The sequence below is a fragment of the Diplotaxodon limnothrissa genome, linkage group LG5 (assembly GCF_057381915.1).
Source record: "Diplotaxodon limnothrissa isolate DT_005_m linkage group LG5, D_limnothrissa_male_GT1.1, whole genome shotgun sequence".
Lineage (NCBI taxonomy): Eukaryota > Metazoa > Chordata > Actinopteri > Cichliformes > Cichlidae > Diplotaxodon > Diplotaxodon limnothrissa.
Window position 1 is genome coordinate 18,799,275 of NC_140600.1, and position 19,801 is coordinate 18,819,075.

Consider the following 19,801-nt stretch of genomic DNA (forward strand, 5'->3'; position numbering starts at 1 on the left):
AGGGAATTCTTGGCCTGGGTCACACTGAAGTATGTGAGTGTTAAAAGATGAGTGGCTGCTTGGTTCAAAGATGTGTAAAGGGATTTCAAAGAAGATGACAAGTGGAGACGCTATAAGGTCTGAGAACAAAAAGAGCATTTATCAAAATACAAGAAACAACAAATAACAAATCACGAGCCCCCAAACAGCAAAATATAGTATTGACTTCTCATAAAAATGTAAAAACAAGAACATATCAACCCAGTTTTTGGATTTCCGTGTGTGTGAGTGCATGGATGTCAGAGCCATCAAAGCTATTTTGATACAAGTCAAGTTGAATTAAAACTCATGAGGAACCTGAATCCCTGAACACGATAGAGACAACGACCTTAATAAAAGCGGTAAGCATTGTAAATGTTTTGTCCAAATGTAACGTAAAATCCATATTTGATCTTTTTTAAATGCCGTACGCGTGTGTAGAGCTCTTTTTAAACTGCACCAGCTCAAATCCAGAAAAAACTAACAAGGTTTTAAAACAAATAAAGGAAGGAAAAAACCTGTTCCAAACTATCATGGTTATATGAAATACTTTTAAATACTGAACAGTTTGAGTCGGGCTGATCGTGTCCAAGGTGTGTTCTGTCCTTTCCCACGGTTGTTTGGTTCTAAGGTTTTCACAATAAAACAGCAAAATTACCAAATTTAGGAGCAAACTTGGTGGGCCTTTCTTATTTAACACGCCTTCTGTCTTTATCAACATAGCGCACACGAGAGCCCCACTCAGTCACTCAGTGCCTGTTTGTGTCGGACGGTTGTTGGCCAGAACTCGAGCAGTCCCAAAACAAGTGTACGTGCGAGGGATTTCTCCAACCTAAAGAAAAAAAGATCTAATATTTGTATGGTTTTTTTTTTTTTTTCATTTTTAGTTGCAAAATCCATTTTATACACATTTACAGATGCTGATAATTGGACACTCACTCATGTGGATGATGGCAGTGATGTAACGTGTCTATTACAGCACCCTGTTTACTGGGACACGCTCACGCACACACACATCTGAGGTTTCTGTGATGTAAACGGCTTTTAATGGTTGTGTTTGCTTGGTGGAGTCTTTGCTTGCCTTAAAACAACAGGAAGAAAATCTTATGGCTTAACTTTACCTGGTTGTTTGAACGAGTGCATGTACTGAAAGTTTTAATGATTCCTAACCTGTGTGAAAGAAGAACGTCTGATGGAAAAGAAAAGAAATACTGTAAAAACAGCTGAAGCGTGGCCCTGATCAACTGGAGATATGTTTTCCCGCATTTCTCTGACATTTTTATTATTTGGCCCACAAGCACCCGGGTTTGAATTAAAGCTGAAGTCCTCTTGCATTTCTTTCAGATTAGCCAATCACCAATCCTGAATGATCACACTTTGAGTTTGAGTCCTGCTCATGACTCCCATGACTCTTTAGCTATTGCTCTTTTTCCTTTTTGTTTTCCTCTTTTCTTCTGCTATTGCTTCACTGTGTCCGATAAAACTAACGCATACGATAAAAAGCACAAATGTCCAGTCAGATGCGAGCACTGAGTGTGAAAATATACACAAGAAAAAAAAGCAACACGAGGTCCCACAAACAAACAAAAGACAAAACAGTAATGTGTACATGCTTATAAAAACCATACAATGAAAAAATAAGTAGCATATCTCTGAATAGTAATAAAAGTAATTCTGAGAAGACATCTGTGGCATCTGGACGCCACATAAGAGTTCTGTCGCTGCAATGTACTCTTACCATCAATTTTATACAAAGCATAGCCCTTAATAGATAGCGGAGGAGTGCTTTTTTTGTCTCTCAACAACTGTTTTTCCTGTCTTTGTGCAGACAAAACCTTTTTTTTTTAATATATATATATCTTTTAAACATTCTGGCACTGATTTTCTTTTTTAACTGTGCCCTCATCAATCCACTGAAATGTAGTGCTTTTGCGTCTCCAAATTCCTCACTTGCTACTATGAATTGAACACATTTTCCTTTCAGTCAGTATGTACAGTATACACGGATATGTGCTGTGCGAAACGCCGTTTTAACAGCTTTAATCTGTGAGGTTTCTACGAGCTGACGTTGCTCGGCGGCGGCGCTCGGCGAATCCGTGCGAGGCAGCGGTGTCGTCTTGTGTCTCTCTTCCTCTGTCTCACTGCGTCTTCCCTGTCACGCCTTTCTTTTGCGCGCCCGCTGCCGCCTCCCCCCGCGCCTCTCCGTCGCTTTCTGCCCCTCGCTCTTTCTCCTCGTCCCAATAGTCGTCCTCTTCCTCCTCCTCTTCTTCCTCGAAGGCTGACTCGTACGTGGCCTTGTCCTCTTGCTTGATGGCTTGAATGGCAGGGGGAGCAGCTGCGCCGCTGTCGCCCGAGTCGCTGCTGTCCTCGAAGGAGTCCGGGTTCTCCAGCATCTCCCTGATCAGGGGAGGCATGGGGCCGGGGATCTCTGTCTTTAGCGTGATGGCTCTTTCTGCACCTGCACACACATGGACATTTATTTACTCGTAGGTATGAAGAAACAAAGAACGTCACATGCTAACAGACAGGAGTCATGTAATTTAAAATATGCTGTCTGGCAGACCTTTCTTCCAAGCATGAATTTACAGTAATGTCTGTTAAATGTTACGAAATTGCTTTGAGGCAACATTTATTTTATTTAAGCGGTTGCCTAACAAGCAATAGGAGCGTAGTTTGAGACCAGCATCATCAGTCTTTTCCTAACCGCTAACTGCTTTGAGCCTGAGCTAATCGGAGCAAAAAATACAAATCTGAAAAGATATTTCAGTACTTATGCGTGTTGAGCTTTGACACTGAGATCTATTCCAAACTGTGGTTGTGCTATGAAAAAAACAAGCTAACCTTTGGTGCTGATTCCCCTGAGGTCTGTGACTTTCATCAGCATTCGGGGAAACATGTGAGGCTTGTTCGGGCGTCTGCGTCGGGTGTAGATCTTCAGGGCCTCTAGCAGCGGTTCCTGCAGCTTGTCCACCTTCTCCGGCTCTTCCAAGTCCATACGGTCTAGTAGTGAAGTGAAGAGAGCGGACACAGCAAAACAATGACAAGAAGCGAGACACTGTTACAGCCTTTATGCTACCGACTGACTGCTAAACTGTGACCGTACACTGATGTCTCTTTCTTTCCATCAATAATTCCACGACTGCAAGCGGACACGATGCAAACAGACGCCGAACAATGACCCAAGTTTACCTCCGCAGATGAGACAGATGGCGCTGAGCAGCCCCGTCTCGGTGTCGTCCATCTCCAAAGGCAGCAGCTGACCGGCAAAAGCAAACACCAGGTCTGTGAGCGGGCCAAAGCCGGCGTTATGCATCTGGGTCCTGTTTAGAGTCAGGCCATCTGAGAAGGTCATCGTGTCCTGCTCTGGTGTGTAGCGAGTGCATATCCTCAGCATCTAAGCAGGGGAAGAATATGATGAGGCATAAACATGAAATTTCTAGACGGAAGTTCACGTTGAAATTTTTTCACGGGAGCTGTTCAGAATCACAAAGCAGCGTGACAAATAGAGAATAGCTTAGGGATGTGGAGGTGTAGTCGATTAAAGGGGAGGAGTAATAGGAACGTGGCGCTAGTACCAGGATGTCCAGACATGCAGATTTGAGGAGGGTGATCTGGTCAGCGATGGTGAGCGTAGTGAAGCCTGGTAGCCGCTTGGCAAACTCCACAATCTTTATAATGCACTTAGTGGAGAGCTCACTGAACTTATCCCATAGGCCCAAGTCCAGCTGCACTCTGTGGTCAGCACTTGAATTCTGGGAGAGAGAAAGAGGGACACTTTTTTCTTTCTTTCTGTGTGACTGTGCAAACTCCACATAGTGTTTGTCCTTCCTGCAAAGCGGTGAGCTTAAGTGGAGCGCGAGTGTCGAGAAGTGGGTGCAATTATGTGCTAAAAAAAAGACTCACTGTGGTGTATTTTCCTAGTTGGCACAGAGACGGGAAGGTCTCTTGGTGAGCTTTGCTGACTTTGTTGACCAGCTCCTCCAGTTCTCCACTTAGTTCGTAGTTCTCGGGCAGCACCACTTCCTCCTTCACGTCCTTCTTCTTTTTGTTCCTGTCGTTACGCACCGCTACCGGGACACACGTGCACGAGATGAGGAAAAGACATAACTCCTTTTGCTTTTTCCTCGATAGCGACACACCGGCAGCCCGTAATATCTGAGACGCTTACCTTCTTTGGACATGCCGACCTCAAAGCACTTCTGCAGCCGACAGTACTGGCAGCGGTTGCGGGTAACTTTGTTGATCTGACAGTTCTTGTCTCTGTGGCACGTATACACCATGTTCTTTTGAATGCTGCGCCTGAAAAAACCCTAAAACAGACACAGGAAAATGTCTTGGACATGGATGCCACACGATAAATACATAAAAAACTTTAAAAAGCTACTGTTGTTAGTCAGGATTTGGTACTATTTAGTGGATCAGTGGAAAGACTGTCTAAATAATTTAATCTTCTGATGTCACAGAACTATAGCAGATATCGATCCCAAGTAGACGCTGAAAGAAAAACTGGCACATGTATTTTTCATGATTGCTTTTTTGCTAAAGCCCATCGGAAGTTACAAAATCCCACGACAAATGAAAACCGTGTCACAGCAGCCAGCCGCGTTAAAAGTACTTTGGATTAAAAAGCAGGAGAGCCTAAAGCATTAACCAGCCAACTTCATACTGTAGGTGGCTACATGAGTTAGCTGATACAACAGGGAGGTGGGCAGTGGAGCGGTGCATCAGTCATCTCACATCAACAAGGCTCTAGGTCGGTGAACTGAGTTGAGGTGATTCTGGATGTGTTAGTGTGACGGTAAGTGTTTAACCTGCGATAGCTGGTTAAAAAATAAGCAGTGATTACAGGGTGTGAAACCGTGAGAGGTAGCCAAGGGTAAAGAAATAAATTGTCCAAATGTAGTTGCATGTGACATAGTGCTATGGGACCTGGACTGGTTTTCTACTCTATTTGAGCGCTCAAAGCTCTTTAAACAACATGTTTCATTCCCACAAGCACTTTTTTGTTCTGACTCTAAGTTCTTTCACACTCTGGTTAACACATTGGGAACAACTTGGGATTCAGTATCTTGCCAAAAACACTTAGGCAAGCAGTCTGGAGCAGCCAGGGATCAAACTACCAACTGTCCAGTTAGTGGATGACTTGCTCTACCTCCTGAGCCACAGCTACCACAAGAGTAATGGCTCAAACAGCACAGCACTGTGGAGCAGCAATTGTTATCAGACCACTGGAGCAGATATCTTGTTTCACTTGAAACAAACAAGTTCTGAAGACATTTTTAGGTTTTATTTACTTATAGCCAAAAGAAGCCATTTGCCTGTCACAAACAGCAGCACACTGTTCATTTGTAGCTTTAATCATGTGCAGTTACGTATGGATACACTAGAGGGCAGCTCAGCGACAGCAAGCACATCTCTGCGCACATCTGTCTGCCTCTCTTTTCAGGGGACCTCAGCTGTTCACATTAGCTGTAAACTCCTCGTGTATCTCCAACTTCATTTACCTTGCAGCCCTCACAGGAGCTCACTCCATAGTGATAACCAGATGACTTGTCCTGGCACACAAAGCACGGCTTATAAACACGAGGAGGAGGCGGCGGCGAAGGAGAGCTTGGCACCATCTCCTCCGAACTGGTGCTCTGGGTCTCCACGGCTGCGGAAAAAGCACAGAATGGAGAAACAGTTGAGTACTCTTATGAATTCAGAGCATCTTGTTTATATTTATTCTTAAAGTCTTTGAAACTTTGATGAAAGCTAATACAAAGTGATTAACAGAAAGAGTGGTCAGCAAACAACCCCCCCAACCCCACGCAGGCCACCCCTCGGAGCCAGAAGGCAAGCTCAAAGGCAGACATTTTTAAGAGAAAAGGGAGGAGGGGTGGCACTGCTGACTGACAGGGACTTAAAAGAGACACAATTAGCTGATGGCCAGATGGCCCTGCTGATAAAAATCTGATTGGCAGCTGAGATTTGATTGGCTTTTCCATTTACTGGTGAGTGTGGGGGGAGGTGAGATACCGCTGTTGAATTTTTGACTGGCATCTGAATTTTTTGTGTGTTTGTGTGTGTGTACGAGTGTGTGTAAGCTCCCATTTTTATTTGAAAGGTCGTCCCTAGCCCCATGTGAACAAACAGAGATGAGATGTTTATGAGACTCTGCTGTCTCCTTATGTTCCTTCTCACTGTCGCGCTAAAGAAAACTGCACACTGTATAACACCATATGCTGACCCCAGGCAATGCCATTCCTCTGCCGCATGTGAAAACGCTCAAACCAAATGATACAAAATGGATACAATGACGCGTTTAATCAGCCGCGCCTCCTCGCGCTGCAGTCAGAGAGCAAAAACCGCAACACGCCTGGTACGCATTTAAAGGCGACGACTACGAAACAAGCAGATTCCTTTCGAACGTGCCTTTCAACTTTCACCTTCACTCACCCCAACTTCACCTCTCTCTGCCCATTCCCACCCCCACTCTCTTGTTTCCTGGCCCTAAATTCCTCAGTGCAGGCCGGACAGGGTTTAATAGTAGCCCAGGCTCATAAGCAGGCCTATAAACGTTGTGTCTCGGATGGGAAGGAGGCCCCCAGCCAGGGTGACGGCCTCTTTATTGGGATCCAGTCACCTTGGGCAGCTATTCACATCAACAGCTCCATCCTTGGATCCCTTCCTAGTAAAAATAAAGAATCTGGGGTCAAAAACCCAAAGTCACAGCCCCTCCTGTCACCTTCAATGGGTAGCACAGGACTGAACCAAATGTCTTGCCCCAACCCCAAACACTGCAACCCCAACCTGAACCCCCGCTCTGTCATTAACAAGAGCGGTAAGGTTTCAAAAAACAGAGGGGCAAAGGCACAAAAGGAATAATCTAATAAAAGTAGAGGGAAAAAATGAAAAGAGAAAGAAAGAGGAGGGGGAAAGGAGGTGAGCTTCAGGACAGAAACTTCCCAGTGGCCGAGTGGTTAAATGAAATCCTGACTATTTAACTTTGACCTTGACTGAAGAAAGTATTGCTAACAAGAGGAGCTCACGAATGTGTTCGACACGGTGTTATTTAAAAAGTGACCACTCAGCGTGCCTAGCCCATTAATCACTGGTGAATTTGGAGCGGTGGTGTGATGTTCTGCATTGGTTTTGCCACTGTTATATGGAAGTGTGTCATCAGTCAGTAGACGAGTGTGTACGAGTCTCTTTCAGTAACACAATGAATCTGACGTGGAAATACAAAGCACACCAACCAGAATCACTGCACACTACCAGCATCTCATCGTTCAACATTATTACTGTTATTACTGTTAACTTGTTTATAAGTACAGGTTTGCAGGTCTCTTTAACACACTGTATCGTCACACACTGCTGTGACTCGTTAGTCCCTTTTCTTAAAAAAGAAAAGATCACAAATGATGCAAGCAGTATTTTTTTCCACCTCTGTGTGTTGCTCTGATGTGTCGGATTTTTTATTGTTTACTAAAAAAAAAAAAAAGATTCAATGACTTTTTCTCAGCTTTGTACTCAGTGATCTTGACTTCTTTTATGTGAAGAGATTGTGAAAACATATTTTCTTTGAGCACACTCTGCACATCTCCCTGCACATTTGTATTCACTGCACTCACGGCTGATAGACTTGTGGGAATTGTAAATGAAAGAATGAAAGGTTTGCTGTGTACTTTCTGTGTGTGTTCCCAACCTGCTTTAAACTCTTAGTGTGTGAAACTACACATAGATTTTGGACCCAACGAGAGGAAAACACAGCATAAAATGCAATAGATGCAATAACGGCACGAATGATTTTCTCTCCGGTGTTGATTGAAAGAAATCGTTTAACTTTAGTTGGAGGTTATGATTGAAAAAACTTTCTTTGGGATATAATATCAGCTCGATGTTAAAGAGGCGTGAGAAGTGAATCACGTCAGGTTTTTTTTGCATAGTTTAAGAAATGAGATCGATTGTATTGGATGTACTGGTGAGCACAGCGGTATTACCAGAACCATCCGAAATACACAAGTGGTTATCAAAAACTTACAAGAGCAGATTCTCTGTTGTGACGGAGTTTAAAGCCAGAAATGAAAAACCTCACCAATATCGTGGAAAACCTCTTTCTCCAAAACTAACAGAGAGGTATAGGCAGAGACTGATCTAAAGTTTGACGAATAAGGAAGGTCAAGATTTCTTTTCTTAATGAGAAGGCATACAATTGCATGTTTAAAGTAGGCTGGCACCCTCTATGAGACTAAACAAGTATTTAGAGTCGTTAAAATGAATGGACCATTTACAGACGAGGGGGGATGATAACATGTTGTTGGGGTGGTAAGTGAAACGGGCTCACAGTTATGAAAAACAGCCGTTAAGAGTGGGTGACTCATTATTGTTCATTGTAGCATTAGTTCTGAGAAGTGAGATCTTATCAAGAGGAATATTTAGAAAGCTGTCACAGTGCAGGAGAGATACTTGGAAAGACAAAGGTAATGGGGTTAAGAATCAGTTGTCCGGAAGAAGTCTTGTTTTGATTTGATGCTGTATCTAGTAATGTAGTGTAAGAAAAATTGTGTATGTTTCTGTTCCGTGTCCTGTTTGTATATGTGTCTTTTTGGCTGCTGTTACAACCAAATTTCCCCTTGTGGGACAATTAAAGGATTATTCTATTCTATTCTATTCTATTCTATTCTATTCTATTCTAATAAAACCGAATTGAACTGAAGACGATTCTACTGGCACGAGTAGAAATCAGGTCTTGAGGTCTCGGTAGTCTCCTGATATTTGTTTGGAAAATGTCTTAAAATTTCATAAAACACTTGCAGTTTGTTCTTTTTCCACTTCCTTTCTGCTCTCCTGTTGTCTGAGTGCCCAAGTAGACTCAACTACCATTTTCCTTCTTTCTAAATTTTTCCATTCAACGATAAAATAGCGACGAAACATAAACCAGCGGAGACAAAAAGTTAAAAAAAAAATGTAACAAATTATAGGCTTACTAAAGTCTGCAAGTGTTTTTTAAAGAAACTGTTACGGTTGTATTGTCTTTAAAACCCAGTGATGTTGTGGGTTCAGCAGACCCACAAACAATGGGGTAGGTACCAAAAACTCGAACGCTTACAAGTGGGATTTTTTGTGCTGTCGACTTCTTTGTTCTGTAATACATAAATTAACTAAAATGAATGAAACATTGTATTATGTTTACACTGCAAAACAGTAAGTCAGAAATAAAACAGGACGTATAAATTACTGATTGTTTGTATGTCTTACTCACTAAACAAGGGTTTTAAAAATTATGTTTAAATTAGCAGCCAATAGTTGTTAATGGTTGGATTCTGATATGTGATGAATAAGTTCCTAGTTCCTGCTTTTTATGGGCAGATAAATAAAGGATAAATATATCAAATATGAATGTATCCGGAGACACAAGGATTTTGAGATTAAAAAAAAAGACGGGTGCTTTGCACTACTGCATACAGTAACAATGAATAAACATGAGGATTCACTTTGCATTGTCTTCTGTGTGACTTTAAGAACGTCTCAACGTGCAGCTTCCAGCTTTTTCATCTGCATGGATTTGCTGCTTCTCTTCTTCCGATGCAAAACTAAATGGAAAATCTAGAAAAAGAGCAACTTGGGATTTGGGGTGATTGTGACAGACACACAATAGCAGCTATTGTATTTGTAAAAAATGATTTCATATGTATTCACCCAGGTCAGAAAACCAGACTAGTGACAATAGTCTCTTTCTACTTGCTTTCCTCTCAAAAGAAAAGGCTGCAGATAATTACTTCTAAAGCAACAGATGCAAGAATTTGAGTTTCTGGGTGTTTTTTGTAATAGTGTGCGTTCAATTTTGGGTTATTAGAGCAAAGGTGTGAGAGGTGGAAGTGAAGGAGTCGGCGCTGGATGAGTGGTGCTGCAACCCGATCGCTGTTTTCTGTTTATATAGTAACACTGTCGATGTAAAAGTGGCCCTGAGAGAACCAGTGGAAAAACAGCTCCCATTGAAACGGAGAAGCTGCATATGGCGCCAGGAGAGAGGTAGTGACTGACAGTGTCTGAAGGTGGTGAGAGCAGGTGAGGAGGGACGTGACTCAGAGACACATGACGGAGGGAGACAGGGCGAGAGACGCTCGGCTGAAGGCGGTGAGAGAGGGAGGGGGAGTGGGGGTTTTACCTGGCGTGGAGAAAGAGGGAGAGGAGCCAAAAACTGTCGGCAGCTGTCATCACCCTGAACTGAGCTCAGCCTCAGAGCTTCGGCTTGGGAAAACGAAAAAAAAAATCCCTCTCTCTTCTTAACCTGCAACTCACCCCCAAGTATGTCACAACATCAATCAGCACTCCGCTCCGCTGCTGGACTCAAAAGGCACGACACGCCTCGTGTGAATCAGCTTAATCAGCTGCTGTAACGCAACTACTACACAGAAATTCACATGCAACAAAAACGATAAATATAACCTGTCATATGACATATTTCACACTGTAGCTCAAGCCTATTCACGGGCCAAATGCGGCCCAGAAGCAACCTGCGAGTGGCCCTGCCTGTGGTCCTGGCAGAAACACAGAGAAAACGCAAAAAATGAACTCATTAATTAATTTTTAAAAAAATTAAAAATTCCTACAGCGTAGTGTAGACTGTGAATGCAACACTCCTAGTAGCCTAGCAATATTTAACCCACAATACACCGTGATGTAAACATATTAAAAAAATCATCGTAATATATGATGCGACAACAGCATGTCTTTCTCACTCCAAAAGCGCAAAATTGACTGTCATGGTCTCCGTGCCTGCCCGGTCGGCCCCACAAGGCTACAATTGCTGTTGCTGTTTTCTCCCTCTCTGCCTGGGCGGAGCTCACTGTGGGCTCCCGCCCTTGGCCCACACACACACCTGACAACACTCACCCATCATCACCGGGAGCACTATTTGAGGCTGGAACACAGATCCTCTCGTCGCTGGATGATTGTACCCCTAACGTTAGTGTTCTCACAGCTCTTGTGCTTCATATCCGTGACTTGTGATTAGTTGGTGACCTGCCTTCTCGTCTGCTTCAGATCCCCCCCCCCGGACCTGCGACCTCCCTGCTGCGGGAAAGTGTGTGAGTGTGAGAGAAGAAGACGTGAGCGAGTTACCCTGTGATTTCCCCCCCGGAGTTTTGGATCCCTTCACTGTACATATATTGCACTGCACTGTAAATAAACCACACCTTGGAGATACCTTACCGCTCTGCGCTTGAATCCCTGTACCAGATCGTGACATTGACAATGAAAACTGTCGGTTTAACCCTGCCCAGACTGACAAATACTTATTCATTTTACCGAGTTTAATAATCTTACAACCGGAGTTGTACTACCATGGTGAGGGTCCTGTACAGCCCAAGAGAGAGCTGCAGCATCTTCCCTTTGTGTTTGCTTCTTGGCAAAGAAGAAAAGGCCTTTCACAGATTCTGAAGCAATGAAATACTGCATGCTGGCCGTGGTGGATGCGGTGAAAAGTGAGTGTGACATCTGCTATTAAAAACGTACCCCTGTAGGACAGTTCAAATATTCGTAGAATTGAAGTTCTGGCGTCAGACGAGTTTGAAATGCTGTTAGATGACCTGAAGAAAACTGATGTAATGTCCATAGCAGGAGATCACAGACAGAACTGATAATGCACAGTTGTGCGTATATGTCCGTTTTTTGGATGGGAAATTGCTCGGTTTGCTACCGTTAGAGGGACACACAGCTGGCGAAATGATGTTTGAGAAGATTTAAGCTCTTTTTGAGGAAAATGGTCTGGATATGAAGCGTGTCTGTATACTTGTGACCGATGGGGCTCCATCCATGGCAGGAAAAGTGAGTGGTCAGCGAAATATTTATTTTAATTTGAAAGGGAATTATCAAAATGTTTTTTGTTATTATTATTTCAAATGTGCAAAAAATAGTTTAGTTATAGCTCCCTTTTTTTTAAATGGACCTTTTGGTGTGCATTTGTGAGAGGTCACCACCAGATTTACAGGAGAAAAGGGATAAAAAAAAATACTTGTTTTTCAGTACAGTTGTGTGGGTTTGAAATTGATCATGATCTGCTGCTTGCTGGCTTCAAAAAAAATATCTGGCCCAGATAAATTCCTCGGTTTGAAAATCTGGCCCAACTAACTTCGTAGTTGAATAGGCATGCTGTAGCTTATCGTCATGAACCGGAGAGCCATTAAACTAAACTTCATCTACTCACAGCCAGGCTACAACACAATTCGACTCCTGTCTTCTGCAGACGGCGTCACACTACAATATTCCTCCTTCACATGTCTTTTCCATCTTCCTCCTTTCCTGTTTCCTCAGTGTTTGTTGTCAGATCAGCACATCTCTGTTTAGACAACAGCAGCCGCTCTTCTTTATCAGCTCTGATGCCTGAGAGTCAGAGCTCAGGAATCAACATATCACTCCTGAGAAGTTTACTAGAGCTACACTGTCAAACTATCTTCTGACCAGCATGGCTTTAAAAACACAGGGGAAAAAGGAAAAGAAAGGCTTAATCGGGTTTTAGCTGTTTAAGTGAACAGATTTGACAGCAGGAAGTGATAAAATCCTTCAGATGTCAGTTAAACTGCAACAATAGCAACTGCTTTGTTTGTGGAATTTCTTTTTCACCACTCATAATTAGCTTTTTACTTATTTGTGTGTATGTGTGTGTGTGTGTGTGTATGTGTGTGTGTGTGGGGGGTTTCCTGCTTTTCCTCTGTGCACTCAATTTTTTGGAAAACATAAAAAAATGCGCCAACTGGCTGAATTTTAAGGGGATCAATTTTCTTGTAACAGATTATTGTAGACTGTTCTATTTTGCAGTTTGCCCTGCTGTACCACAATAATTTCCTTTGTGGGGTCAATAAAGTATTTATGCATGTATTTATTTTATTTCTGCCCTAACCATTCTGTATTAACAGCTACATGTAAATGAAAACAAAGTAACCACATGCTGAAGCAGCTTAAATAAAAACAATCGCACATAAAGAGTAAAAGTGACACTGCAGCCGTTCCTTGTGTGTGGTACATGCCCTGTAGGACCTGCAGCCTGGCTCAGCCGGCCTCCATCACACGTCTCATTGAACCCGACTTTGTCCTGAGGGCTCCGGCGAGCCTCGCATCTTTCTTGAAATGGGAGGTAAAGCAAAGCATGTGTAAACTTTAATAATTCCTATACTGTTGTTTGTGAGCCAAATCGGAATTCAGCGAAACAGTGACTCAGTTTACAGGAGATTCAAATTCGTAACCTAACCAAACCAATTTTTTTCTCCTCTAGCCGTTGAAATTTTTAATTTCGATAACAAATGTAGCTTTTACATAACTTCTCGCCAAACAAAATGTTCAGCAGCGTGCTGTGGAATGTGCATGTACACGCGAATGTGTGTGCGTGTGTGGGCTGCTGCACAAGTCCAGGGGTCAGTTGGACAGTGAGCGATGGTTTTCCGTGTGACTTGGAGTGCAACAACACTCGCAAACATGGCGAGAGGAGGGAGCGAGGGAGGAAACGCTGCCATAAATGTCCTTTATTATTAAATAGTTGCAACGCAGTCCATAAAAAACTCACAAAACTGATGACTTTTTTTTTTATCTGTATTTCATACTAAACTGTATTAAGAGCAGCAACAGAGGTGGTGGTGGGGAGATTTGGGGGAGGGGGGTTCAACCGCAAATATGCTGAGCAAGTAATTACCACGACAGCAGGGAGGAGACGGGGGAGATCTCAGTGACAATCCCTTTCATCAGCTGTTCTAAGTTCAATACCATTGCCCCCCTCCTCTTCCCGAGGCCCTCACTAATAACCCTCTTCCCCCCTGTGTCCTCTCCTGCCTTCCTGCCCTGGCAGGAGGAGGAGTCCTTCCTGTCACTGGCAGTGCCTTTTTAAAGGAAGGGCTGTGAAAACCAGGCTACTGTCCAGGAGATGGCTCCATAAAAACTGCACCAAACACTAAAAAGGAGGCACACAAGCAAACACAGAGGCAACGGTGCACAAAGGCACACACACACATTTGCACAAACTCGCTTACAAAAACAGAAACCAAACCCTCCATCCTCGCGAACCCTTGCACTGTTGTAAAGCGTGCCAGAGCCTCAGTACAAACATGGCCCCGAAAGAAGATAATCTGCACTTCTCACACTTCACGCCAACAAAGTAATAACGCAAGGGAAGGTTTCAGAACAAAACCTGGAAAACAGCAGTCTTGTAATCATTTGTTGTTCTTGTGTTCACGGTCAAGGAGTTTGTCTTTGTCGCCACGGCGTGTGTGTGTGTGTGTGTGTGTGTGTGTGTGTGTGTGTGGGGGGGGGTGCATTTACGGGGCAGGTTGTTAAATTCAAGTTTGTCCCTCCCTTCCTTTTTTTTTTTTTAAATAACACCCAATAAACCAAGCTTTATATTTTCCCACCTCCCCTGCTTTTGGATCTCACTCCACAGTCGGCTTCCACCGTTGGGCACCTTAAATGCAAAACTGAGACCAGCACAGTTTCTCAAACACATTCTCTTTTGCTAATCTTAGCACGCACATGCATGTGTGGTAGTTAAAACTGCATGACCCTATGGCAATGTGGTAAGATTTTGTATTCTTATAATATAAAATATAAGATCTGAGTCTTATCTTAATCTGATTTGCTAAGTTTTAATGTCCTGAAAACATTCTGCTGCTATACAAAGACCTAATGATGCGGTGATACCGTTCAACCTGATTTACTTCTGAATGTTACACCCACCAGTAAAACAAGTGATTTGCACTAGGTAGTGTGAATGTAAATGATGTAAAAGAATGTAAATGAAATGAAATACTGTAGTACATTAATAATTCTGAATCATTTAGGCACGGAGATAATGGGGTGAAAGCTGGAACGCCACGACTGGAGACAAGTTTGAGCATGACTCCGCTGGACCTCACAAGAAGCTGGCCTCGAGCTGGAACAATCAGTAATCAGAAGAACTGGATTCAAAGCTTTCATTAAACTACAGCAAAAATAATAAGCCTTCCCCACATGAATCACGCCTAACATTTGCCACGTCTGGAGGTTTCAAAATCAAAAGCAATTACACTAAATTTGCATGCAAACTGTTGCCTAATTACTCAAAGTAATCAGACTGGAGATATAATCTTATTAGGGCACTTACACAAGTCAAAGCAATGAAATAATCTGTCAGGATACATTGATTTTATTTCACCAGAGAAAGCGATGGGAGAGGCAACTCTGTTAAAGGAAGGAAAGTTGGCATATTGTTTTACTAGCTGGGAAAGTAATCTGAACCTAACCCACTAGTAGCCACTCCATTCTACACAAAAATGTGTGGTCATATTAAAAAAAAATCTGAAACACAATAATATCGCCTAAAGCAGGAATGTCACACTCATTTTACATCATGGGTCACATACAAGCCCGATCTTAAGTGGGGATGAGTAACACTTTCTGTCATTAAACCAAATATTTAATATCTGAAATTCTATCTTAAAATGTCTTTTAAACCAAGAGAAAGCAGTGCACTTTCAACTGCACATCTCAGTTTTTTTCTGCAATTTAGCAAATGCAAAAGCACACTGCCCATACTGTCGCATATTTATCAAACAAGAAGTTTTGGTTGATTCATTTTTTTATAACTAAGATTTTTATAGTAAACAGTGAAAATCAGGAACTTTTCTGTCATTAAACTCTTTATATGATAATTTGACTACTTTGGTGTAACATAAATGGCTCTTTAGCTTTAGCTGTAAAAAAAAAATACTAAAAACAGCTACAATTTAAAATAAAGTTTAAAGTCCCTTATTTATACCGTCCTTCATATTTTCCAAAGCTGTCCAGCCGCCTGGATTAGAGTTTTTGCCAGACCGACTGTGGCCCCTGGGCCATATGTTTGACACCCCCGACTTAAAGTAAGAACTGACAAATATTAGATAACAATCAGCTATATATAAACACAACACATGTAGCTGATGTAGTCAGGTTATTATTAAACTGCAGCACACGTTCATCACAATTAAAAGAATCCGTTTTCTTCCAGCGGATATACATATACACACATATACTGAACTTGTGTTTACACATCAGCTGCTCTGTTTCCTGCTAAAAGCAACAGTGGAGACAGAACGCGGAGCTCCAGAGAAAAAGACTACTTCACACACACTACCAAACTGTATGAGAAACAAGTGACACTGCTGTGAGTACAGCCAACATAAATATCTAAGTCCTTCTACTCCAATAAAGACAACACACAATAAAAACTTTTTTATCTCGTGATTTAAGCACAATTCTTGTCTGTCTATAACAGCATCTTCCAGCTGTATCATAGTTAGCTTTGCTTCTTCAGTGTGATGATACGATGGCCCGTTGTTAAAGCAGCTTTGAAGAGCCTGATCTCAAAGAGGAGAAGATGCCGAGCAAAAACGGGGATTACTACTGAATGAAGAGAAGACCGTTTCCCCTCAAGGCTCTAAACACCAGGACACAAAGGGCAGCGGTGGGTTTAATCCCAACATCTAACTTCATCCTGCCACTCCTCTCTCACCCCGCTTCGCTTTTAAGTCCCCATGCCCCTTACACACCACCTAATCTCTTAATTGGGCCTTTTATAATTGTAATTGAATCATTAAAAGCTCTTGGTTACACAACACGAGGCCCGTAAGCTGATCCGTGTATGGGCAAAAGAATAAACACACTTTACTGCTGGGAAGAACACGCAACTACTGGAAGAAAAAGGAGATCTTCAAAAGAGGAGGAAAAAAAAAAGCAAATGTCACACCGCACAAGAGGCAGTGACAGAGAGAGCAGACAGACTCAGGCATGTCCCCGCTCCATTTAATGCCTCCTGACGTTGAAACAAAGGAAGGCAAAGAGGTGCTGAACTGCCTCGCAAAAAAACGCAGGAAAAGATGACCCCCCCTTACACACACACACACACACACACACACACACACACACACACACACACACACACCAGAGAGAAGACAGAGAGGCCAAAATGCCCTGAGGAATTTAGCGCCATAATGTCCAACAGAACATGTTCACCCAAAGAAATGCTGAAAAAGAAAAAGCATTCACTTGTTCTCTTTCTAATCAGCTCTAAAGATATGCCATGCACCAGTTTATAGAAAAGTAGGAAAAAAATATCAAAATCATGTCAGACTCACAATAGATCCTGAGATGTTGAAATGAGCCATGGCTTTGGAAAATAGTAAAATAAAACCCAAACTCAGGTTCCTGAACCTATTTTTGCAACTGAGATGATACAAAATGTAAAATCTTGCAGAAAAAAACAAGAAATGCAAAAAACAGCAAAACCTACAATTTATTCAATAATAAGCAAATGAGCATAAATATGACACTTTATGAGATACATGCAATCACTTTCTCTGTGAGTCAAAACATTAATCAGTCAAAGAAACTGTCAATCATTTTCTCTCGATTAATGAATCAATCAGTTAGTGATGCTGAAGTGAGCACTCTTCTAGTTCTTTCACACTGTTTTTACCAGACGATTTGGCTGATGCTAGTTGGAGCAGCCTGTATAACTTAAAAAAAAGAAAGAAAAAGAAACTAAAAATACATTGTATGCAGTTAAATAACAATGATTAATGAACATTTGCGGACATTTGTCTTTCAGTGTGGCATCTGGCAAAGCTCCGCGGCGAGTTGAAACAGGCCCTGCTGTGGTGTTTGTCATCCTGACTGCTCATCCATCATCATTAGCGAGCACTGCGGGCTCGACAGGGTTTGATGCGCTGGTATCTAAATAATTACTGAAGATAAATAGGCTCAAGGTGCTCGGTGGGGACATCTCAAATCGCGTCAGAAAAGTTTCAGCTCGGCGACGCGCCCGACTGCACCTCAAGTCGAGCTCCTATAAACGTTTGTTTTTTTCCAAGTCACCCAGCCAAGTGTAATCTGAGAGTCTGAAAATGGGCTCCGCGACAGTTACAAAAGGTGGCCTCGTTATTTTATGAGATAAAGCAAATTTTTTCCGCATTTGTATAACTGTGTAACTGTGTGGTGAGTGCATTGTACCTCAATGTGTGATGCAATTTTTGGTCAAACGTCAAAAGAATGTGTAGCCTGTGGAGTTGAGAAACAGTGACTGATAGCATGTCAAGCCATCCAACATCTATCTTTTAATAACTGTGCTTCTCATTTCTGCAGAACGCTGCTAAAATTCACATTTTTCTTTAACTGCTCCTGCATCAGTGCTCGCTCAGATCAAATCTTTTTAAAAGTGAAAAAGCTCCCCTCTCTGATAAAATATGTCTCCCTACTTATCTTTATTTATCTTCTGTAAATGATCCGTTTCTAACTAACTGAGGCTCTGTGTTTGGGTTTGTTCGCCTGATTGCAACCATGTGATTTCGAGGCCCATTTGCCTTCGATCTGTCAGTGCAGCGTTCGGCTCAGACGTTGGCGCTTGTTGTTTTCTGGACACATCGGCGGGTTAAGTCCCTGCATTGTTTGAAAGAGCTGTCAATCATGTGAAGTCATTCATAAGGAAAACAAACACCCTGATGTATAAATACACTCCCCAACTCACTCGCTCACACTCACAAAGCACGCTAAGCACATAAACAAACACACTGCAGGGTGAGAATGGGTACACATAATCGAAAGGAATCTGACTCTTCCTGTGGAGAGAGCTCCGTGATAACAAAACCAGGGCTCTGATAAGAACACACACACACACACACACACACACACACACACACACACACACACACACACACACACACACACACACACACACACACACACACAGCTGCTCTTTTTTACAGTCTGACGGACAGGACAGAGTACTCACACTGAACACTGCTTGTCCCAGCCCAGGCAAAAGGGTCCAGCCCGGAGAAGTAAGGGGTGGCCTTGCTGAGCATGCAGGAGCCTTGCCTGGACACATCGAAGAGGGGCCGAGGGGCCAGCCCCAGAGCCTCCATGCAGTCGAACATGTTTCTTTGCTATTGAGGAAATCTCAAAGTAACTTAATGCCCTGAGTGGTCCAGGTGTTCCCTGTCTGTCTGTCTATCTGTCTATCTGCCTGTCTTTGACCCTGCCACTGCCCCCCCCTCCTCTGCCTGGCTGTCCTGTCTTTCCAAAGTCCTCTACAAACTCCCCTCTTTCTGTTTTAGTTTTTTCCCCCTCTTCACCTTATCACCGTTCTACAAGTCGAGCTGCTTCTACCCCCTCTGCTCCCAGATCACTTGCTCGCCTCCCCTGCTGTAACTGATCTCAGTTCCCCTCTTGCTGGCTCTCTGGGCCTCTCACACTCCGCTGCAGTCACGGCCAACTATCTGAGCGGCTCTCCCAGTACTGAGAAAAAAGGGGGGTGTGGTTAAGGAAGAAGAAAGAGGAGGGACAAAACAACACGAGGAGGCGTGTACCTGCTTTCCCCAACTGGCCACACAACAGTCCCTCTCTCCTGGGCTCTTTTCTTCTTCAACTTTTCAAACTCACCTCTTTATAATTCATATGCAACGAATGAAAACAAACACTCCTCTCCTCCCCCTTCCCCCTGCTCCTTTCTCCGCATTAACTTTGTTTTTGTTTCACCACAGCAGGGAAGAAATAGCCTCTCTCGCAAACATCTCGGTCAACTTTAGCAAAAACTTTAAAAAACAAAAATCTTCTCCTACTTGGCAGAGTGTGAAGCACAGCGTTGTTGTTTGCTTGTTTTCACGGCGCTCTCAAACCCCACAGCAACACAGGGACGTGGCCCCAGACACACACTTAATGCCTGTAATATCCCTAAAATTAAAAACCTATTACAAAAGGTTGCTTTGGGAATATTTACTGTGATTTTTTTTTAAAGAATGCAGCA

At 42.8% G+C, this 19,801-nt stretch overlaps 1 protein-coding gene across 1 annotated transcript; it reads right to left on the reverse strand.

The window, feature by feature from the left end:
* Positions 1-182: 182 nt before the first annotated feature.
* Positions 183-18,932, reverse strand: rargb (retinoic acid receptor, gamma b). The gene is made up of 8 exons (XM_085353214.1): positions 18,788-18,932; positions 5,523-5,671; positions 4,187-4,328; positions 3,922-4,085; positions 3,594-3,770; positions 3,208-3,412; positions 2,860-3,018; positions 183-2,476 (listed from the first exon to the last, which is right to left on the reverse strand). Exons 1-8 carry the CDS (start codon positions 18,930-18,932, stop codon positions 2,157-2,159), a joined length of 1,461 nt encoding a protein of 486 aa, XP_085209340.1. The 3' UTR covers positions 183-2,156.
* Between the last annotated feature and the right edge of the window lie 869 nt (positions 18,933-19,801).

Excerpts from the sequence above, each read along its gene's own strand:
- rargb (XM_085353214.1), bottom strand. The coding sequence starts at position 18,932 with ATGTTCGACTGCATGGAGGCTCTGGGGCTGGCCCCTCGGCCCCTCTTC. Across the intron at positions 5,672-18,787 it reads TGGGACAAGCAGTGTTCAGT|CCGTGGAGACCCAGAGCACC; the intron begins GTGAGTACTCTG and ends CTTTTTCCGCAG. Across the intron at positions 3,019-3,207 it reads CATCTGTCTCATCTGCGGAG|ACCGTATGGACTTGGAAGAG; the intron begins GTAAACTTGGGT and ends CTTCACTACTAG.